The sequence below is a fragment of the Zosterops lateralis genome (genome assembly GCF_965231275.1).
Source record: "Zosterops lateralis genome assembly, chromosome: 12".
Lineage (NCBI taxonomy): Eukaryota > Metazoa > Chordata > Aves > Passeriformes > Zosteropidae > Zosterops > Zosterops lateralis.
Genome location: NC_139772.1, coordinates 7,915,226 through 7,938,669, shown reverse-complemented (window position 1 = coordinate 7,938,669; position 23,444 = coordinate 7,915,226). Strand labels below are relative to the sequence as shown.

Sequence of the window (23,444 nt, the reverse complement as noted above, 5' to 3'; positions counted from 1 at the left end):
GTGATGCTGTAGGTTTTGCCATCCTTTAGAAATTGCCTCTGTGATCCAGGGCCCAGTGCCTGGGCTGGGGTTGGCCCATGCTCTCTGTGCAGGCAGTGGGGTGGCACAGCACTGCCAACGGTGCTGGGCACAGGAAAGTCCCCGCCAGAAAGCCCTGGGATTTTCACCACTCATGCCTGAGGTGCCTGGCTTCAGTCATGGCTGAGAGCAGCTGGTGTGCTCCCCTCCTCAGAGACACCTGCCAGGCATGGAGACAGAGGGGGCAGCCCCAGAGCGAGCCTGGGCTGTGCCCTGCCTGTCCTGCCAGCTGTCTGAGGATGGTTTGTTTTGCTTTTATTCCTGGAAATAAGGAGTGCTTATTTTATCCAGAAAAGCTTTTCAAAAATAAATGGATAACTCAAAGGAGAATCCTAGAGGGCACTGCATGGGACACTTCTGTAAAAATGGAGAGCAGTGTCGTCTTTGTACTCAGTCATTTAGACTGCCATGACCCTTCCCCCCTGGAAAGTGTATTTTTCCTGTTTTCTTCATGACATGACTTCTTTCCTTTTCAAATGTATGTCTCTGTTTCAATAACATCAAAGATGGATCTAGAGAGTTAAAATTGCAGCCCGTGGCCATAGGGAAAATCCCAGTGACTTCAGACCGAAGAGCACTGAGGCTCCTGACACACACTGTGGCACGTTGACAGCATTTTTGTTGTGAAACCCTGACATGTCCTATATGGGTTTTCCTTCAGCTGTTTGCTTCCTGCATTTCTAGCATTTCTCATGCCCCCAGTAATTATCTTCCTTTCTGAGAAATTGTATGTTTTTTCCTGCCATCCATTAGCATGAAGTTTATTGAGTGGTTGGGGATTAGTCACTGTTCTCTCTGGGGGCTGAAGTGCTGATGTTGGAACAATGTGTAAGGAATTCTCCCCCAAGGATGTTGTGCCTCCCTACTCCACTGCACCACCTGGGGATGAAGAACAGAGGCTGAGTAGGCCCCCTTGCCTGGTAGCTTGGGGGGTGCTGGTCTTTGCATTCAGCCTTGGAGAGATACCTTTGTGCAGACTATAAACTTTGCTACTGGCTTAAATGGTTGGAGTTTTAAAGCTTTTAAAACAGCACTGCTTTTAAAACACAAATGTGCCTGAGAGCACTACACCTCACCCTGTGGTGCTGGAGGCACTGCCTTACAGGCAGCCAGGGGTGGGGAGCTCGTGGCAAGGGCAGTTTCCCATAGGACTGGCATGGAAGTGACAGGGATGGCAGTGGCATTGTTGTGGGACAGCTGTGCTCCACCTTCCTTTGCCTGCTCTTCCTCCATCAGACCTCACCCACACTGTGGAGCAGTGTCTGGGATGCTCCATCTGCAGCCTTCCCTTTGCTCCAGCTGCTGGCCAGCGTGGCAGGGGAGGGAGCTGAACTCCCTGACGGGTGGTCATTGTCCCTGAGGAGGATTGCAGTGGCAGTGCCATGTGGCCATGGCTCTGGAGCCCTGAGATTTATTTTGAAAGTATATCCCTTGCCAGTGTTACACTTGGTAAATTCCTGTACCATGCTTTATGGCTTGTCCACAGGTTTCTCATGTCTTTGTCATTAACACTTTTAGAAATAAAACCATCTTATAATGTACTCTGGAAATGTGAATTGTAAGCTGTTATGTCTGTAATGACTAATTGCTTAATCAGCTCAGTGCACACCTGAATCATGGTTAATAATAGGGGCTGCGCAAGCTTTGTTTTGTATTCTGCCATACTGCAGAGATTCCCAGCTCCCTGTGAAGACCACCAGGCAAGTCCCAGCACCAGGCATGTTACAGAAACTGCCTCAAGCTCACACCTCACCCTCTGCAGCACCAGTGGGTGCCGGGGCTCTGAGTAGGCCTGGCTGTGTTTATTCACTTCAGCATCTTAATGCAATTACAAAGATACTGTGTGTCCAGCCAGCTTGGTCCATGGCAGTGTTTGGTTTGTCTTTAAGGGGTGGTGAAGATGTGTTTGATGCCTGTGCATGAAGCAACAGGGCCATCTAGAACAAAAGCCTGTGTTACATTTACTTTGCAAAGTCGCTTCGCATTTGTGTGTCTACCAGAAGCACTTATGCTTGAATGCAGTGTTTGATTTTTTTTTTCAGCTACTCTAAATAGATCATCTTTACAGACCACAATAAAATGTTTGTGTAATGCTTAACTGTACATTAAGTAAAAACCTGCATTAGAGTATCTCTGTATTATTTCTATTGGGTAAATAAGAGCATAAAGACAAGTATCCCCACAATTCCCAGTACCACGTTCAGCACTTAGTTACATTAGAAAAATGAGGTGTTGTTCTGCCAACTTTTGTTTCCCTCCATTTGTGCTACTTACCACTTATGAATCCAGCACGCCGACCCATGCAGCAATTACTTCTGAAATCCAGCTATCATGGCACACGTGGGTACCAGGGCACAGCTACTGCCAGGGCTTGATGGCTAGCACTGCTCTCCTGTGCTCACATCTAGAGCATTATTGGTCTGAGCTGGTGTATAACTAATAGCATTTGGAAGGTGTAGGTGTTATGTTGTCTGCTGAAGGATGATTTGTATTGCATTAAAGCATCCTGGTGGTTTTAAACAGGCTAAAGGGGTTTTTCAGCTGTGGTCAATTACTGGGCTGTTACACCAACAGTGTGCAGGGTATTTGGGTGGTCACAGGAGCCTGTATTGTACTGACACCTCGCCCAGGCCTTTGCAGACCAGCTGAAGCAGTTGATGTGTTTGTTCAGAACCATTGCAGGTTTATGAGTATATTGCAAAGTCTCTTTTTATACTCTTTTGCTTGGCTGTCCTGTGCTTTGCTCCAGGAGGTGTGCAAGGTGTGCATATCATCTCTTCCTCCTAAGACTGAGTGCTCGGACTGTGCCTTCACTGCTGTGTAAATTGGCAGAGCTGGATGTGCTCCCTTCCCCAGCCCTCCAGGCAGCATGAGGGCAGGGGGCAAGGCCAGCCACTGCTGTTCAGCTCCAGACCTGGGCGTCTGTCTGTTTTACACAGGGGATGGGGGCAGGAACCAAGGTTCAAAGCTGCCTCTGCCTGTACGGAGAAATCAATATTTAGCCATAAAACCAGGAGAGGCATGTTTGGGAATCACAGCCGGAACGAGAGGGTTCCAGTATTGTCATAGAAGATAAAACAAGAGGAAAACATTTTGAATTTACTCTTTGTGTATTGAGGCCTTTTATTATTCATCAGTAAGTAAATATAAGCTAAGGGAGTGATTTGTTTCTAACAAGCTTATAAAATACTAGAGTCATTTGTGAGTTTATTGGAGTGCTGATTATAAACATTCCCTCATGCACACTCCTTTGTGTCAAATTAACATTCAAAATACAAATATTGTATCTTTGAATATTTTTGTAATCTCTTCCCAAGTATTTGAAATCTTCGATGAGAGATGATTGATGATGTTACGTGAAAAGTAGCCGAGTGCTCTGTCACAGTTTTGGACATATTTTCATTTCTTTGGCATTTGCTTTGCCCATGCTGTTTCTTTGAATTGCCTGCTTCATGCTCTAGCATTTGGATTTTGATTCAATGCATAATTGATGCTCATCTAGCTGCAAAGATTCAACTGTTGTGCATGCCACGCTGCCTGCTTCTTCCTGGATTGTGCCCCACAACCTGCCAGGGCCAGTGCCTGATGGAGGAGTGGACAGTCACACTGGGCTGGGTGGCCTTGGCACCACTCCCTGTAGCTGCTGGAGCAGTTCAGGCACATGGGTGGCACCAGGGCATCTCAGGTTCCCAAGCACTCCCTTGAGGAGCCAGACTTTTCTGATCACACATCAGGTGTGATTAGAAAGGAAGCCCTGTTCTTGAACTTCGCTTGTGCAGAAATGCACTTTCTGTTGATAACCGTAAGGAAGAGAAATGTAAAGAGTAGGCATCACCTACCACTCATCCCATAGACCCTTCCTCTGTAGGCAGTTTTCCAAGAGAATAAGCTGTGTGGGGAAGGCATCCCAAGGCCTTTTCAGGTGCTGCTGGTTGAGACTAACAAGCTTTAGGGAGCAGATCTTGGCAGCCCTTCTTGCCTCTGTGACTACAGACTCACCACCTTCATGCTGGTATATTGAGTGTATTTGTAGTTCAGTGGGACAGACCTTTTACTTTTATTTTACAATTTTGTTTTCCCCTATTCCCACTAAAACATTCCCCATACTATCAGTACCCAAACTCTTTCCTTTTCCTATCAGCATGTACCTTGTTTTTACTAAGCAGAGGAAAATCCTGCAAGAGTGGGTCTTAGGCTAACATTATTATAGTAGCTGCCATTTAAAAAGTCAATTTTTGCCTACAGGCAAAGTATTGTTATCAGAGTTCATGCCTATTTTGCATATATACGATTGTATCTTCCCTGCCTCTCTGGGGTGATAGGAGCAAATGCCGACTTCTTAATGCCGATTGTTGAATCTGAGGTTAAAATAAGAACTCACCAAAAAAAAAAGAGGGAATAAAATGGTGGGTAGCAGGTCTCTGACTGAGAGAAACCTTTTTGGTTGAAGCAGGGACTCCATGATAGCTTGATTAAGAATCTTATTTTATTTGAGGGCACAGCTGAAAAGCAGCTTGATCTTTCCTCTCATTTTTCATTCTTTCTCAGTAACTTTTGCAGGGCTGTGGAATATGATTCTTCTCATGTGGACTTAATAGGTGGATACCCCTAAGTCTCTTTTAAGTTCAATGATTGCACATCAGGCCTTTCTCTACAGCAATCTGACTAGACCTTTGGATCTTTCCAAGTCATCTCAGCCACCTCTGCATGGCTCCAGTCCATACCATGTACACCCTGAAAGCACCATCCTGCTGGGAACTTCTTGGTGCTTTCAGGGCAACATTTTGAGCAGAGGCCTGGGGCTTGCTATTTTTTTTTTTTTTTCTAATTTTATTTTATTCTTAAATGTAGCTTCTGAGGATGAGAGGAGTTGCACAGAGTCCAGGAAACCTTTACAATGCCACGAGCATGAGATCTGGGTTAGTTTAAGCAAAAATAGCTCTGTAGGACTCCTGCTGTTAATGAACCATCAGAGCCTCCTGAATGTCATTGTGTTTTGATACCATGGGATGCTCACATTTTCAGGTAGCTGGAAGAGGGCTTCTTCAGCACCACTGTAAGACTGGCTCCTCCAGATCCCTTTATTTAACCAAAAATACAGACTTTCCTTATCTTTTACACTAAGTTCTCTGTCAGAGACCACATGTGTTCTCCAGAGTCTGTCTACAATGTGAGAGTTTGCAGATGGCTTTCCTTAATGGATTAAAAAGCTAATGACATAAAAAATGAAGAAAATACATTTCTAAAAAAAATTAAAATAAAACCAAGCTGGCCATGTTGTGCACTGACAGGGTATCTGCCAACAGCCATATATGCCTGACTGAGCTACTCATGTAGGAAAATAGAAAGGAATTTGTTTGCAAAGGTGTAAGCCAAAGTCCTCTGAGTTTAGGATTCCAGAAGAAGGTTCTGTCCATGTTTTCCTACCACAGGTGCCTCTCACAGCTCTACAGGATGCATGTGCTGGCCTTGAGCTTTTCATCTGTGCAGAGCTCAGGGCAACTGCTTGAGTGCTGCCTGTCCAGCTCCAGATCATATGTGAAGTGTGCAAGCTGGCTGGCTCATGTGCAGGACAAAGAAGAGGTGTTATGTAAAGGTGTTATGAGTTTGATATTAGGTTTTATGCATGTAATCCATGTTTGTATGTTAGATGAGCACTACCCAGAGTAACTTTACAGTCTGTGTTAAACAGTGCCCTTGCTTAGCTGTGAGATCTCTTCCAGAAAGTCACTTGGTTGCAGTTTCTTTTCTTATTCAAGATGAAGCTGCCATAGGGTTTGATTTCCACCTGGACTGTGGAGTGTTAATCAAGCAAATTCCACCAACATCAATGGGAGATGCTCTGTACATTTACTTGTGCATAATCCCATAGTACAAGGATATATGCCTGCATAATGCAGAGATGCTTAAGATATTTTCTTGTTTTCATGCAGATTCTTCCTTTCGACTGCCTTAAGGAATATCATGCGTTACTGCACCCTAGGATTCCTGATTTAAAATATGTCTCATAGGGGAGGTTCATTCTTTTGGGCATATTTACAGTTAATGAGCTCTGAGAGATATTTGTGCCATGCAAAATCAGTTACCTATCTTAGCCAGCCAGACCTTATTTAGTCACCCTTGGTTCTCTCTGTTTGCAGTGGCATCTCATTTTGCCATCCCCAATAAATGGTTTGTGTCCCCAAGCTCCAGCCCTAGTCCTGGGGAGGAGTGAAGGAGCACCTTGGTAGGGGTGGGGGACAGGAGCCTCTCTGGGGTTGTTCAACCCTTAGATGAACAAGTAAGCTCTGATGCAGCTGTGCTGAATGCTCATGTCAAGATAGCTGGGTAATCATAATTTTTATTTTCCAGAATAAAGCTGAGAGGTATTTCTGGGGTTTTTGCTTGTCTATAGGTATTTCAAAGAAATTTGGTCTTTAAGTTGATAACAATGCCATAAGAGACTGTTTTTTAACTGGAGAATTTTCCCTAGGAGTACTGTTTTTTAATAAGAAAACAAAATTAATACATATTTAAAAGAGATGCAGTTATTTGAGTAAGTGGTGAAAATTGCCCCAGCATAATGAGGGTGCAGCATTTGGCCAGTCTCTGGTGATCTGCCACAAAACTAACGGTCAAAAATAATGGTTCGTTTTCAATTGCATTTTTAACTCTATGCCCACTGCACCATTTCCCAGATATCTATGTTAATGTACTCTTTAATTTGACCATAGCTGATACTGCTGTAAAGTTTACATTGCTGGATAAATATTTTCATGTTTATGCAGAATTTGCAGTATCAGAATAAGGCCCCTTGTGCTAATTTACCTGTGCCAAGAGGCATTGCACCAATGCAGGGATAATGGAATTTTTTCTTTGCTGATGGAAATAAAAATCTATCCCCCCCACTTAAAAAAAACAGAACAAAAAAACCACAAAAACAAAACTAAACAAAAAACCCCAAACCAAACCACCAAAATTACATTTATTATGTTTTGATGCCTGAAAGAACCTTCAGTGTTTTTCAGTCAAATTGTACATTTAGGTGGGTGGTTGTTTTTTTTAAAAGTTTTATTTCTGTTTCTCCTTTTACAGGTTTTTCTGCTTCCCTGATGCCATCATGGGAGCAGTGTATGCCTTTCCCTTACTCTGTGCATTGCTGAGTGTAGTTGACAACAACTGGCTTGTAGCCTGTCATGTTAATTATATACTATTAGAGACCATTAATCTGATGATTATTTACACGATAGATTTAAAGTCTATCATGTCAATGTGTACTTGGGAAATGGAAATGTGAACATCAGTGATACATATCAGTGGGAGTTGGTGTTTTAACAAACACCCTGTGCTGTCCCAGGTGTGCTGGGTTAGCTCAGGGAGCTGCTCCCCCTGCCTTGTATGCCCAGCTCAGGAACCTGAGCACACAACGATGCACCCAGCAGAAGGGAAATGCCTTTTGAGTGTGGGGTGCAGCTGCCACCCTGTACCCAAGCAGGGGGGTGGTTGCTCGTGGGAGGGAAGGCTTTGCCTTTGGTGCCTGGTGGCAGCTCTGGTGGCCTCTGTGTGACCACAGTCCCTGCATGCTGCCACTGCAGGAGGCACAGGTGGGATGCAGTGGGGAGGGGGCACCTCACAGCTCTGGGGGCCTGCTGCTGAGGCTGGGGAACTTCCCAAGCCTGTAAAAGGAGTAAAAAAAGGGCTTTACACCTATAAAGTAGGTTTAAAGCTTTGCATGTTTTAAAAGCATCGGCATATTCCAGTGGGATGCTTAATAAGAGTATAATGATGTTTTAATTTTAATTTTTAATTCCGCAAGAATAGATGCCAAGTAGATGCTGGTTATTGCTGTTTGTCTGTACTGAGCTCTTCCATGTGATAGTGTCAATAGGATGGGAGGATGAATGGATTCCTGCTGTGTAGCAGTACAGGGAGCTGCTCCCAGAGAAAAGACCAGGAGCAATAAGGTATATTTAGTTTTCAGCTATACAATGGCATGAGGGAGGATAGTGCAGGGAATAGGCAGTGTGGCCATGGATTCAGGGCTATGTTACTTCAGTTTCATCAGGTATTGACATTAAACTTGAAACAACACAACTGTGAGTATTTCAAAACATTGAAATACATGATCTGAGTTGAATTGTGTGAGAATGAGGTGTTCTTACTAAACTCTAGTCATTCCTAGGGGTTCATTAGTCTGGATAAAGCTAATTCTGTGTGTGGTTGTATGGACTCGCACACTCAAAGACAGCATGAGTTTCTTTTCCTGTATGGGTTTTGCATTTCCATTTTTGTATGGAAGCCAGTGGAGTTATTCCTTAACCAACTATTATGAAGGAGCAGCCAGACCTATCAGGCTTTAGTCCACAAAAAGTTTTAATATAGGCTATTAAAAAAAAGGCATCTTAGAGAAAGGCTGATAAAGTGTGAAGTTATTGTGCTATAGTGCATTTCTGTAAATTATCTTTATGCAGTTTCCCAGATTAATATCTAAATCTAAAATAAAGCTCTGCAGGCAGGTCCCTCTGGGGCTCTGCAGTCAGAGATAGATGATGCACAACTCCATGAACTCCTTTGAACTTTCAGATTTTATTATTTTTGTAAACTGAAAATTAAGTTGATGAAGCTGGTCCTGGCAGCCCCATCCCGTGTGTGTGTGAGGCTGAGCCCTCCCCTCAGGAGTGTGGTGCAGTGGGAGCACACAGCCTGAGGCCAGGAGCAGGGCAGGGGCTCTGCAGCAGCACAGCAACTCACAGGCAGGAGGAAACTCCCTGCAATCTCATCTCCAGTCCCTCTGGGACCATGCTTCTTTTTGATGGTCATTTTAATATTGCAGTGTACTGACATATACTGGAGGCAGTGAACTTACAAGCTACCCTATAAATAATTTGGTATCTAATTCTGCATATTTTGAGCTCGAGGCCCCCTAAGATGATGAAAGAGTTTAAAGCCCGTTGTATGGTTAGGCTAATTTAGCATGGAAAAGAATACCTTTTTGAAGCCGAAGAAGTACATCACAAGTAACCTTGGAGTTTGTTACCAGGAATCCATAGGCACTTCCTCTAGCACCAGCAAGTCCTGTGGCTTCTGTCTCCTAATATAGTCCCTGATTTCCTGAATCCCATTTCCACAAAGAGTCTCCCCACCTAAAGAAGAGCAATTGCCCTTTGTGCTGATAAACCCTTGTCTGGGCTGCCCATCCCTTGGAAAACTATGGTGAAAAACCTGATTTTCATTAGTCTTATCCATAAGCAAATATAAGGAAAACCAACAAAATTACATACAAATGCATGGTGGGAAGTCTGTATTTTTGCTGGTATTCTTTACATAGTTTCTAGAAAAATCCAAGCCCCCATGTTATCATTTTTCATTAAAGTGATGTTTCTAACCACAGTGGACAGCTCTCATATCCCTTGAAAACTTATAATAGTAAAATTGTCATAAGGATGAAGCAGAAATGCAAGATTTTATTAAACAATCTTCGGCTCATAAAAGACATCAGCGTTGTGCCATTCTAGATCATATAAATATATTTCAAAGCAGAATCATATTTCAGCAGAGAGATAAAGCACAAAAGAATATGATTAGCGGATACCAACATAAAATATTAAACCATCCAAGAAGGGGTGTAGGTGTATGTTTATCCACACGGGCAAGTCGAGGGCTGAGAGCAAGGCAAGATTTTGGCAATATATCAGTAGAGTCATGAGCACAGATATCCGTGGCAATTTGTGTGTGTGTGTTTTGCAGTGGCAGGGGGGTTTGGCATGGTTTCTCACAGCACAGAGCTGGGTGTTTCCGCACAGCCACTGAAACCGCTGAGGGAACATCATGGGTGTCTTTAGTCTGGCAGAGTCGTCAAAGGGAGATATGAGCTCTACCTGGATAAATAAATAAGTATAAATAGTTTTCTTTCTGATATGTGACCAGATTATTTTCCAGTTGATTTCCAGCCAAGGTCCCAAGGGGGCCACAGATCAAAAAAAGATAAGGGTCAGTTACAAGGTTGAGCTCATTCGGTGTTGCCATAGTAACTGACCTCCAGCATCCCTGGGAGGACGGCACCCAGCTCCCCAGGTGACATTTCTGTTGCCACGCCATCAATCCGCTGCCTTTCACCGCCCAGGCTGCCTAATGGCCGGGGTGGCTGTGCCTCAGAGCGGCTCGGTGCCGCTGGCCCATGCTGAGATATCCTCAGCCCAGTCTCACTGGCAAGGGAGGGGCTCAGCCTCGTCCTCTGGGATTAATTACAAAAATGCAGGGGAGCAGTGTGGTCCAAATGGTTTGTGCAGCAGGTCATGGGTTTAGGCAGCAATGGTGAGGAGGACGTGTCGACTCCACAGCAGACATTGTCTTCATCCAATGTGAGCATCTGCAAATTTGCCATCCCTTTGGAACAGTAGCAGTGTGTTCTCAGACCTTGGTTTTACTTCCATCCTTGGATTGTTTTTAATGAAAACCAGTGGTGGAGTGGTGCCAAGCAGATGAGGGGTCAACGTGGTTCTCTGCAGGCTTTGTGTTTGAGGGGGGTGTCCATCACTGCCATCCTACCCTGGTTCCAGCTCCTTCCTCCTCACAGCCACATGGAAAAAATTGCTGGGGAAGCTCCTTCTTTTCTTACATTATAAATTTTTCCCTTTGATTTCTTATTTACTGGGAAATGAATTGCATAAACAGAATAGTTTCATGCAGTTTTCATTTTATTTCCCTGTGTTCAATCCAATTTCTATTTATTTCTACCATAATTAGAGCACACGGCCCATTTAATTCTACCAAATTTATGATCTAATGGACAGAAGAAGGTTCTCTGTGAACACAGTATATTAATGCTTTGTTACACTGAATCACAGTATTTCAAAGTTCATTAAAAGCACAGTTAACTCATGGATATGAACATCTGAGTACAGGGAAGAAATTCCCCTTTATTGGCTTAATTTGCTGCAGTAGAGTAGAAATAGACTGGTCTGGAAAGCTATAGTGTGGGATGTACATGTTGTTGTCAGCAACAAGCATCAGATTGTCTTACATGATCTCTCAAATTAGGACTATTGCAGTTATTCCATAAGGGAAAATTTTTGCTTTATTAAATCAAGTTGAAGAGAGAAGTTTTAACTAACGGTAAAGATAACATTATCTTGATTTTTGGTGTTCAGATCTTCTACTTGTTGTTGATATAACATGTCGGTACATGACAGTGTTAACATGTACTTTTACATTGCCATTAATATAGTTATAATTAGAAATGCAGCTGATACAGTAAATGGGTTTAATACAGCATTATTAATTATACTGCATCCTCGCCAGGAGGCTGCTGGTGTCGGTTCTCTTAGAGGCTTAGAGACTCATTGTAATATGTATTAAATGCACATTGCTGCAGCAGAAATAGCTTTATGGAGAAGCATATTCCCACTCTAGAATGGGCAGGATGGCAGTGTAAGTGCTACTAAACACCCGTGCAACATATTTAAAACTATCCTGCAAACGCACCCGAACTTGGGAACAATGAGCGACGTGCTCTGGCGCCGCGGTTCAGCTGGGTCTGCACAACCCTCTAATCCTCACTAACAGGCAGTAAATTATATACCTCCAAATTTATACAAATGCCTGCCTTTGACATCAGCGGGCACCACCCAGGTTTCACCTTCAGGATTCAGATAATCAGCTCTCATTCCTACTGGCTTCCCTCAAGACCAGTATGGAAATAAGTATGTGTCTGCCAGGGATCAAATGCTTTTGGAGACAAAAGTAGGTACTGAAAACATTACAGGATACTATCATCTCCCCATGATACTTTTACACAAAGCGCTCTGTTCCTCTTTTGGCCTGACATAGTTTCAGCCTGACAGAATCCAGCAGGCCTGCTTGTTTTAAACAAGAGCACATCCTATTATTTTTTTGAGAAATGAAGTGTAAAATTAATGCTTATTATTTTGAGCTCAAGAAAAAAAGGCAAGAAGCCCAAGATTCTTGTTTGCTGTGCATTGCTCGTTTAGTCCTGTAATCAACTGATGCCTCCACAGATACACTTATGAAGAAATGGGAGAAGATGTAGCATAACAAACTGTAAAAATCTGCATTTTATTTTACAAATGAGAGGGGCTGCATAATTCACTTGAGTTATGTAGGTCTCTCATAGATGCTTGTCATGCTAGAAAAAAAAAAAAAGGCGAATAAGAATGAGGGAAATGATGATATGTTTGCTGTTGCTAGTGCCCAGCACCACACATTTGACTGTCACATTGCATTGTCAAAAAGCCTCCTTGCATGTACCTATATGATCTTATATAATTCAAGGAAGTTATTCTCCAAAGGTGACTGAGTATCCCTATACATGTGCTGTGTTTCTGTGTAAAATAATATGCTGTAAAATGCCATAGAGGAGAGAGTGATTATAGCAGCAATTCTATCTATATCTTTGGGCATTTTCATATTTTGAATACACATGCATGAAAAGAGAAACGTTTGTCATGCTAACCATGGTACTTTTTCCCCCTTTTTTTCTTTCTGGATGGTTTTATAGACACAAGAAATACATAATGGACTCCTGTGGGAGTGGAATAAAAACCCCCACCGGTGAGGAGAAGGCCTTATAATTCAGAAGTGGATTTGCAAATCAAAAGGTCTTGCCTCGAGTGGGATAAATTTCCAGATCTGCAGGAACCCATTATGTTTTATTATTTTTCATTCTAGTTTTAGTTTGTTATGGGTTTAACTATTTAAAATACTGCAGGGATCAGCCAAGAAAATACACAATCTTTGTTACCTAATTAAACATACCAAGCTTGTAAGAGTATACTTAAACTGAAATGCTGAGCATTGTTTGTTTTTTGGGTGGGTTTTTTTGGGGTTGTTTTTTTTTTTTTTACTCAAATTATAGATATTTAGGCTGGAAAAGGAGCAGCTGTCTAGCCATCAGTATGTGTCTGTCTGTATTTATGAACACATGTGCTCACGCAGGACCATAGGCTGTACATGAATCACTGTTTTCCAAATACCCAGTATGTAGAGGGTAGAAAATTAATGTCAAACATGATTTCTCTGATTTATTCGTAGAAGGCGTTTGTTCCATTCCCCCCAGTTCCTGCTTTGTCCTCTGCGGGTTTATTGCAGCATTTGGTTGCTGTACACAGCAGTGTGGCTGGGCATGCTCAGCATGTGGCTAATGCCCCCTCCCCATCTCTTCTCCCCTCTGGAGCAAGTTGCAAAATTCACACAAAGCCAGAACTTTTCAGGCAAGGGTCTGATGGGAGAATCCAGCCTTAGGCCACAGTGAGGGGAGAAAGCCTGGTTTGGAAACCTCACCCATTAGAGAGGGCAACACGCCTGCCCGTGGAGGCTGCGCCAGCAGAGCATCGCAAGCCTCGTGGCGTCCCAGAAATATCCCAGTCCCTGCTTATGGCTCCTGGGGGAATACACAGCACTGCTGCCACAGAGCTACAGCCCTTTCATCTTTCTGTTCCTGGTTCTTTCCTTTTCTCTTTTTTATCTCCTTCCCAACCCACCTGTTTACTTGTCCCCAGGCAGCCTCGGTGCCAGCGCTCACTGTGAGCACCCACTGCCACTGCAGACAGAGCCCACCCGGCCTCGAGGCAGCACGAGCAGCTCTCCACTGTCCAAGCCTTATACAGGGGCCTTGGGATCCTGATAGTACCAAAGGCTTCATAGGAAGCAATACTTTCCTTCTGTTTAGCCCCTTTAAAGATAGAACAAGCTAATCTGAAGCAACTACAAGTAAAGACTGTCCTTCTGAGGGCTCACATTATTCATAAGATCCAAATATATTTGGCAAGAGTTGGTTCATGGAGTAATGTAGTCGTGTCTCAGTGATCTCGGAACTAAAAATTAATAGCCATTCATATCTGAGGATGTAAAAATAAAGATGAGTGTGGAACAAAAGAAAGAATTTATTTAGTTTTTAAAATATGTTTTCATGAGAAGTTCATGTACTGCCACAGTAATGGAAAGGCATATTTTCAGGAAGTATTTGCAGAAACCATCCACAGTATTAAAGCTTTTTAGGTAGTTTCTGATTTTTATAAACTATATGCTGTGTTTTCTAAAATCCTGCAACTCCCTCCCTCCCTTCAAGAAAACCAAAGGATTGTTTAGTTTTAAGTGTGAAAATTGCTTTAATATGACTTCAATACCTCAAAAAACCCCTCAGCTGCACCAGGAACCACAAAATTCAGTAAACAGAGAAGCTTATCGTCTTGCAAAAGTGGTGGGCTTGAACCAAGAGTAATAATTATTGCTATTTCAATGAGTTCAGTTAGAACATAGAGGCATCTAAAATAGGCCCTGTGTATTCAAGACTTAAGGTATAAGACAAGGAAATTACGCTTTCAAATTACATTTAAATACCTTCAGTGGTCTCTCTACACCATGTAAAAAGCCAAGAGATACAAAAAAATTTACATTGACACTCTGCTCTCAGCTCCTGCTATTCTCCAATAGTTCTTTCCTCTCCTGTGTGTTTGCAGTGTACTCTGAGGTGAAGACATCACTTCAGCCCTCTATCAGTGCTGCTGGTTGAATTCACACTATTAAAGGAATTTTAAATGCTGTTTGACTCTTTAATACTCTGCACTTAGGGCAGGGCTGCTGTCCCTTTGTGGCAGGGCTGTGCTGTGTGCATTTTTGGGAGGCCCATTGGGTTCTTGGTGGATGGAGCTCGGGGCTGCTTTCAGCACAGCCCAGATGTGGGGGCTGCACCCCTGAAGTCTGGTCCTGCTCTGGGGCTGGGAATGGGGCTCGGGGGGCCCTGTGTGCCTGCACAGGCGTTCCCTGCCCACTGCTGCTGCCTCCCCAACGCTAATCTGCTGTGTCACTAACAAGTTGTATCATTTGAACCTTGCAGAGGAAGGCATCAATCATGAGTGCAAGCTGTGTAACCAGATGTTTGACTCTCCGGCAAAGCTCCTGTGTCACCTGATTGAGCACAGCTTTGAGGGGATGGGAGGCACATTCAAATGCCCTGTTTGTTTCACAGGTAAGACAGGGAGGCCAAGACAAGCCTCAGCGTGCATGGCTAGATCCAGAAATGACACTCGGGGGATTTGTAAAATACTGTATTCCTTTCCCTGGGAAAAAGAAATACTATGCTTGGAAATGTTCAAATATCCTCTGTCTGAAGCTGGGGCTCGCTCTGCCGAGCAGCTGTGTGGTGTTTGACACCAAGCAACATTGCCACATGCAAGGCCCCCACAGTCCCAAACATTTACATTATGCTTTGTGCCTCAAAGGTGCTGTGTGTTTCCAAGGGCAGGACTTGCAAAAGATGGACATTCTCTTGCAAGCCCTTATTCACCTGAGCGAGGACTCTTTAAAGGCCAGGTGGTCCATGATCTGCTTACAGTGCTGAGTAAAGGGGAATAGAGGGTTGAGAAGACCAAATTGTATAATTCTATGGTTTTGCAAGCTGCTTTCTCAGAGGTTTTTTTGAGCCCAGCTTTCTTACAGTGGCACATTTCTAACTCCTGTCCGAGAGACTGCTAGGTATTCCTTCTCTGTAGATCATTTAAGCTGTCTCATCTGTGCAAATGATCATGGGTGATTCTTGCTTTCCCAGGATCTGCAGGGTGCATGCTAAAGGCTGCCTTTTATACTCTCTTCAACACAGTAGTTAACATCTGCATTTCCAATCTGTTTGAGAGATAAGGATCATGTAGGTGTCACTGTGGGCCTGTTGTCAGTAAAGGGGCATGGCAGCACCTGCTATTCCTTTCACTTTGGTGAGAATAAGGTGAACCTACATTCTTCAGGGTTTGGCCCATGATTTGAGAAACTGGTTTTTGTGTGAGCTTGGAGTTAATTTATCCTTTCTGAAATGTGCTGTAAAATTTTTTGGGTGCGTTTGTTAAATTCTGCTGAAGAAGCTGTTTTCACACACAGATTCATGTAAAGTGAGACAAAAATTAAATCAGATATAGATATATATTTTTAATCAGCTAAAGCTGTGGTTCCATATGTTCCACTTCAAAATTTCCATTGGTAAAGTCAGAATAATTGTCAATCCAGAATATGCAGATGCTGGGATATTTGTGATGTTAAACAATAATCTTTTTCTTTTATACTGAATGGACAATGTATTTAAAAATCTAAAAATTGAGGCAAGCCTGCCCTTTCAGATTCACATTTCTGCCAGAAATGCTGTTCTGGACCACGTGTCTTCCAGACCAGCCATCAAGGCTTCTCCTGGCCCAGTTGTCCTGCATTAAAAATGCATCTGATGCACCTGCCATGGGCCCAGAGCTCCCCACGGGAGCAGTGACGTCCTCTCTTTGGTCTCATGACTGAGTTCTTCCAGTTACCTGTGGACAGTGTTAGCTTTATGTGAGATATCAAAAATCCATACAGGATGTAAAGCCTGTTAGAAGTAAGCTGACTGTCAGCCTGGAGACTCTAAATTGACTACTTGTAAGGAAATTCTGCTGAACCAAGTGTATCAGCACTTCTCTGGCAGATATCCTTGGACCTTTTACAATTGCAGAGACTCTGAAGTGCAGTTTGAGACGAGGTGCCTCAGATGAAGCAAGCTAAACTAACTGTACTCTGTTGTTTCAGTTTTTGTACAGGCAAACAAACTGCAGCAGCACATCTTTGCAGTGCACGGGCAGGAAGACAAAATTTATGACTGTTCCCAGTGCCCACAGAAGTTCTTCTTTCAAACAGAGCTTCAGGTACGTTTACAACAGGAGTAAAAACAAAGCTAAAGCTGTTGATTTCTCTGTGCAACTGTCACCCTTGTGCAGCATTTAGAAAAGGTGCCTAGCCTTGGTATGGTTTCTTCTGCCCTGAAACAGTCTCTCAGTCTCCTCCTGCCTCCCTGGGTACCTGGAGGAGAAAAGGGTCTCTGAGCATGGCTGGAATAAATAAATAAATAAGACAAGACAGATATCATGATTTATGAGTATTTCTCTTGACAGTAGTGTTGCTACATCCTTACATGTCTGCGTCAAACACCTTGTAAATAATTTCTTTTTCTCCATCAATAATTTAGGGACTGATTAACATACAAAGACTAAGCAAATGGTAGCTGCCCCATCCCCTTCCTTGCTGCTAAATCATAAGTAAAGGAATTTTCCCTACTGAGGTATGAGAAAGCGTGGGTGCAGCTCGACATGATGCTCAAGCAGAGGCTCCTCCCAGGCAGTAGCACATTGCCAAGCTGTGGCTGTGCACACCAGCCCTTGCACACCACCTTTCCTGGCAGCACTGGGGGCTGCAGGCACAGCAGCTGTGCTCCACAGAGCCAGTGCTTGGCTCACACCCATTCCAGGGGGGCACAAATCCTTCTGGAGGGGCTGGACCCTGACCTGGGCAGGCTGCTGCAGCCATGCTTGGAGCCCTGGCCTCCTTGGAGCCATGGCAGGGAGTCTGAGGGTTAAATCCCACCAATACCCTTGGTGCTAAACCCACACAGGCACTGAACCTCCATGGTGTGTGTGCATGGGACCTCTTGGGCAGTGGAGCACCACAGCCTGCCCCGCCAAAGAGCTCTTGGAGAGGTGCCCACCCTGGCTGGCCTCCTCACACCTATCTCACCTGTGAGCATGGCCACCAAAATCACCCCTCCCATCCCCTGGGAAAGGCAGTCTTTTATAGAATGGTACCATATGCCTCATTTAAATGTATTAGCTTTATAAACCATGATTTACTTAAACTTTGGAGGGTTTTTATTTATCTTGCTGAATTCCCAAGCTGCTGCCTCTTGTGTTGTGCTGTCATGCTGTGGAAGGATGGCTGATCTTTTCACTTTGTTGATTTTATTTTTTTTTTCCTCCCAGGGGATCCCGCCTTTCCCTTGTTCTAGCGACCTGATTTGCATAAGTGTACAAAAGTTTTAACTATACCTTGTTAATATTTTAATAAAGTCAGCAGATTTTGGGTTTGTGTGTTCTCACTATGAACATTTTATGAAGGCAGCAGTGGCTTGCAAAGACAAGCTTTGATTTTTCCTCCCGTATCTCCCTTAAAGTGGTGTTTGGTCAAAATGCCAGCACAATTAAAATGGGAACACTGGCTTCCTAGGCCACTGCATTAACCTTTAGAATCAGATGATCAAATAAAGAGAACCTGGTTAAATTATAGTCTAAGCAGCCTGTTTTTTGCAATTACAGATTTTAATTACATACTGTTTCAATTCTGAAGTTTTGTGCATTGCACAATTGCTGCAAATGTCAGCTTTAATCATATAAATTAGGATTGTAATTTTTCAGGTTTTGTGCAGGATTTTTCTGCACTCAAAATTTTTCTGCTTATAATAATTCATAATAATTACATGAGTAGTTTTGGTTGATGGTGATGTTGGCTGAATGAAAATCCAATACTTAGCTGCAAAGTTTTGGTCTTTATTTCAGTAGTGACTCAGAAATGTGTGTTTACTTTATGCCAGGGAATTTACTAATGCAAATATTGGAGCCAAGGAGGACACAAAATGTGTGTATAAATCAGTTAGAAATGCTCAAGACTTTTGAACCAGTCTGCCTTGGCATGATTATCTCATTAGTTTCTGGTGTGTAAGCTGCCTGCTCTAAATTCCTCAACTGTTGGTTGTATTTTTGTTGAGTAATGAAGATTTAGTATTATTTTAGTGAACCAGTTGTTCAACTGCTACTTAGGGTTAAATCTGCATAAACCTTTCTGTGTCTTTAACTGTGCAATTATCTTATGTGGGCAAATCAGCCTCCATCAAGGGGTTCCTCTTGATGAATTTGACTGTTCAGTTCTGAACTTGCTTTCCTACTGGCACGAAATAACTGGTATCAAAATCTGAACCTACACGCTGTTTTCCTTTGTATTTTCAAGTGAAACCACTGAAAATACTTTTTAAAAGCTTGAGTATTCAACTATTTCAAGAAGAAATTCAGAGTGGAGTGCTTGTAAAAAAAGCAGGGAAAACAAGGAAGGGGGGAAAATGACAGGCAGCAAAGGGAAAAGGTAACTTTTAGACTGGCATAAACTAGCCCTGCTGATTTTTAACACTTTTTTTAAACAGGGTGAACACCACTTGTGCCATGTGATGAGAAACTGTAAATGCTGCTGTAAATGTACCTCTAGTGGCTGGTGCAGATACTGCTTTGGTAGCTTAATGCTCTAGAAGTGATGAAACCCTCTTTGCGCTGCTGAGCTAGTCGTTGTATTTTAATATAGGTTTTTGCTTTGAGGTTTACACCATCTGATGGAGCTGTAAAACCAAGGATTAGGAACGCTCCGAGGAACTGAACTTGCTTTATAAACTGTGGGAATTTTGGTGAGAATCTGGAGCAATGACTCAGTGATGTTACTTTGATGATATTGCCACAAGAAAAGAAAACAGAATGCTACTTAACTGCTTACATTATCTCACTGGAAATAAGGAAAGAAAACATGGGAAGGTTAAGCATGAAACACAAAGGAAAGAGTATGTGTGATAACCCCACACACCCTTAGGGCAGAAGAGGAAAGGCTGGCAGCTCTGTGTTTTTCACATCCTCACTTTGTACAATTGACAGCTATGAATATCATGAAATTCTCTTGGAAAAAGAGTGAATTTATAGCTCATGTATAAAACACCAAGGCTATGGCATTTCATTCCCCTTACTGAAACATGCTCACTGAAACAAGGGTAGAGCTGGAGGGTTAGGGTTTCCTTCCATGTAGGGCAGAAGGAGCCCTTTCAGACCGATGCCCAACTCCAGGAGCTGTGCTGGGAGCCTGGTCCAGCCCCTCAGAGGCAGCTGGGGCCATGGGCACTCAGACCTGGCAGAGGAACTTGCTTTTCGACAAGTGAAATTTTAATCTTTCCTATTTAAAACATAGCAGGGAACCCTGCCAGATCCAAAGATGGGTCGGAAATGATGAGACATAATGGGTGCTGAGAGTTATATTTGTGATGTGATTCACAGCAAGGAGAGATCCCTCCTTAGTTGTTTGCATCAAGAATTGTATTAAGCAAATTGTGGCTGAGCAGTGGTTTTCAGAGAAAACTTGAGGAGGATTTTTGCACGTGCTCTTTTGCCACACTGCTTTTCCAAGGAGCCATCACATAACCGGTGAAGTATTTGTATTTAAAGGATTAATTCCTGCTGTTTGCTTGTGTACTGTTAATCATACTGTTTCCTCCTAAATGATTACAATTGATGAAAACTGAGGCAAGGGATGTAATAAACAATGCGCAAATAATCCAGGTACCAAGAGAGCAGGGTACCTGCCAGGTCTTTCCTAGCACAGGTGTTCAGGTGTTTTATTGCCTGCTATGAATAAAGGACTTTCTTTTCTGCTCAGATTTGGAGATATGTCAAACCACTAAATTAAGAGAGCTTCACTAGAGGAATGCGCTGTCATTTTAAATGCCCAGTTTTTTAAACGTACACATATCAAAAGGAGCTACTATGGCTCATTGGCTAACACTGTGGTCTGTCTACCCTCTCGTTTTATTTTATGTGAAAAGCTAGCAATTTTCATATATCCATAAACAGGAATGAGCTGCTGCACAGAAATTGCACTCATTATATTAATAATGATTTACTATGAATGTCCTCCAGGGGCTTGATTTGGTCCACATCAAAGTCCTTGGGATTCTTTCTGCTGATTACAGCAGATCAAGCCCTAAGCAGGTTTTCTCTTTTTAAGTCTGCTTTTAATGTCAGCTTGATGTCAGATGTTCCTCCTATAGAGGACTGTGACCTGCCCAGGCGAGGGGCAGCACAGCAAGCTGCCCTATGGTCTGATGTGGCCCCGTGGGGACACAAGGAAGCTGCTCTGTACCTGTGCTGGTCTCCCTGGGAGGGGGACAATGGGGAGCAGCATCTCCAGCTGCTCATGCCAGTGGTCCTTGGGGCCATCTGGGTACAACAGTGGCCCCTGAAGCCCAGAGGAGAACGAGAGCCTCTTGGCTTGGCTGGGAGCCACCTGCCCACAGGCGAGTCTGCAGGGCTGTGTCCAAGGGCTCACTTCACCACCAGTGGAGCACTGAAGAAAGACTTAAGCAATTTTAAGTCTGTATCCAGCCATATCTCCAGCTCCTATTTGAAAAAATGGACTTTACCTACTTTCTGGGGGTATAAGAAGGCTTACTTAAGTACAAGTAAATTATTCTTCCAACCAGCCCCATGTGCTTGCAACAGTGCAGTATTTCAGTGTTTCTGGGCTCCAGTGTCCATTCAGGCAGTGACATAAAGGCAATTCCATGGTATCTTGAGGAAGCTGCAGAAAATGTTTCTCCTTAAGAGTGTGTGGATGGCAGGAAGAATGGGACCTGAAATGTGGCTCTATCTCAAGGCAGTGCTTTCACTTGATGTAACTTTTGCTGTATTTCAGGACTTAGTGTGTCTTAGACAGCAAACACCAAGAGCTTCTTACTGAAAACATACCATGAGCACTTTCTAAATTTCATACAAAGCACAAAATCATGTGTAGAATTAATTTTCTGCAAGTAACATCCTTTTTTTTCTTTTAAGACAGATTTTTTTATCTTTGTATTTTGCTTTTTCATAGGCTTTTACGAACCTGTTAGCTATTTTTTCCTTCTTTCATACTTTTATTTCTTAATTTTTAAATTTTTGTAAATGTCATTCCTTCTTTAAAACCATGAAAATTACCTAGTCAGTTATCCTAGCAGATTTGGCTAGCATTTCTTTAAAAAATGTTGCTATGGTGCTTGGAGTATTGTTAAATTTTAATTATTAGTAGTTACAAAGCTAATAAATTACAAGACTACCAAAAATCTATTCCAGCCATATTGCTGGGTTTCATTCAGACGCAGTCAGATAATTATAACTAACAATAATTAAAAATTAAAAGTGCTGTAGGCACATACCCATCATGTTGAGTCTGCCTGCCTGAACGTTCTTTATGGACTGCAAAACCACAAGTTTTATCTGTGATCTCTTTTTACAGCAAGGAAGAGCTTTTTACCTATAAGGTCTCTGGTTTTCAATGTGTGTGTTTACATTCAGAGGAGGAGGAATATGTGGCTGTTTGAAAATTTAGGGTTAGGAACAGGCTCTGATAAGGACCAAAGCTAAGAAACACCATTGTAGACTATGTGGGGCTGGTGCTGGCTCTGCAGCAGCTGCAGTTGGGGTTCTGTGCAGGGGATGCAAGAGGTTTCCTGGGCCTGACATCCACAGAGGTTAATGTAAGAGCCAGGGCTGTTCATACACATGCACCTCTTTGTGGTTTGTCAGCCAGCTCCTTCTTCCCTTGCACAGAGGCAGGGGGTGTTTGCTGGGGCTGTTGGAACAATAAGGGAATCCAGACTGTGTGGCCTCTTTGCGTGGCCACCTCTGCTGCAACAAAGGATAGTACAGAAATCTTGAATTGTCCTGTGTATAGTGCCATAGTGCCAGGGTGTAGCATTTTCATTTGGAAAGATGGTTCTGATCAATATATTGCTGCATCTTTATCCTGTCTGACATCTCCAGTGAGAGGCAGAAAGATCTCTCACCTGAGACAAAGATATGTCTGGCACTGGAGCAGCATGGCCTGTAACAAAAACCCCTCCTTCATTTCTTAAACATCAGGGCCATTCTGTGGCTGGCTCTGGCTAACAAAGTGCACACAACTTCACATTAACATGTGCAGAAAACCCAGCAGCCGTGCAGAGTGGAGGAAAAAAAGAGAAGGGAGCCAGGTGAAAGGCATCGTTTTAGTCATTAATGCACTTAAGCGCACCCAAGTGTCAACATGTGTGATCAAGTGTAAGGAGGCATGTCGTTCCAATGTGGCAGTGCTGGCACACAGACGGGGCTTCCTCCAGCAGAGATGGCACTTGGATCTGCTGCTCAGGCTGCCCAGCTAAACCCGTCGTTGCCTGTCATCTATGCCCTAGGGCAAGGGTCCAACCAACTTTTGCGCAGGCACCATGCCATCCCAACAGATGGGCAGGAGTGTAAGCCGCCAAGAGACAATGTATATGCATCAATTGTGTTTATTGAAAGCACAATTCCTGGCTGGAAATGTTCAAATGTCTATTTATTTTGAGATAAGATGCCTTTAGTTAATGGGTATGGAAATGCAGCTTAGCTTTGAATTAATTACTTTATATACCTTACAAAATATAATGCAGACGTGAAAGTGTAAGATGTGCTGATTATGGGGAGATCTGTTAAAGGTCTGTTGTGACACAGAGTCCCCCCTAAAACTGACTCAATGTGCCAAAGTGCTACTTGCCTCTAAGTACCAGAGACCGAATTTTGTAGCTGCTGCACATAACCATCCAAATCTCTGCCTCAATACATAGTGATATGCAAGGAGCCAGCCTTTGCACACAGAGGTATAAGCTCACCTCCCTTCTTAGTGGTGGAAAACACTTTTATTTTTGGGGCAATGAGGGTGATATATTAATCCAGACCAAAGCTAGACTAGTTTACACATCTCACTAAAGAGGTTTGTTTACCATGTGACAA

General features: G+C 43.1%; 1 protein-coding gene across 8 annotated transcripts in view; it reads left to right on the top strand.

The window, feature by feature from the left end:
* The window catches only part of ZNF423 (zinc finger protein 423), a 227,100-nt gene that overhangs the window by 188,709 nt on the left and 14,947 nt on the right, over positions 1 to 23,444 (top strand). For all 8 annotated transcript variants that reach the window (XM_083870152.1, XM_083870149.1, XM_083870150.1 and 5 more), the window contains 2 exons: positions 14,912 to 15,043; positions 16,618 to 16,733. In XM_083870152.1, coding sequence (XP_083726278.1) covers positions 14,912 to 15,043; positions 16,618 to 16,733 — 248 coding nt within the window. The remainder of the gene's footprint in view (positions 1 to 14,911; positions 15,044 to 16,617; positions 16,734 to 23,444) is intronic.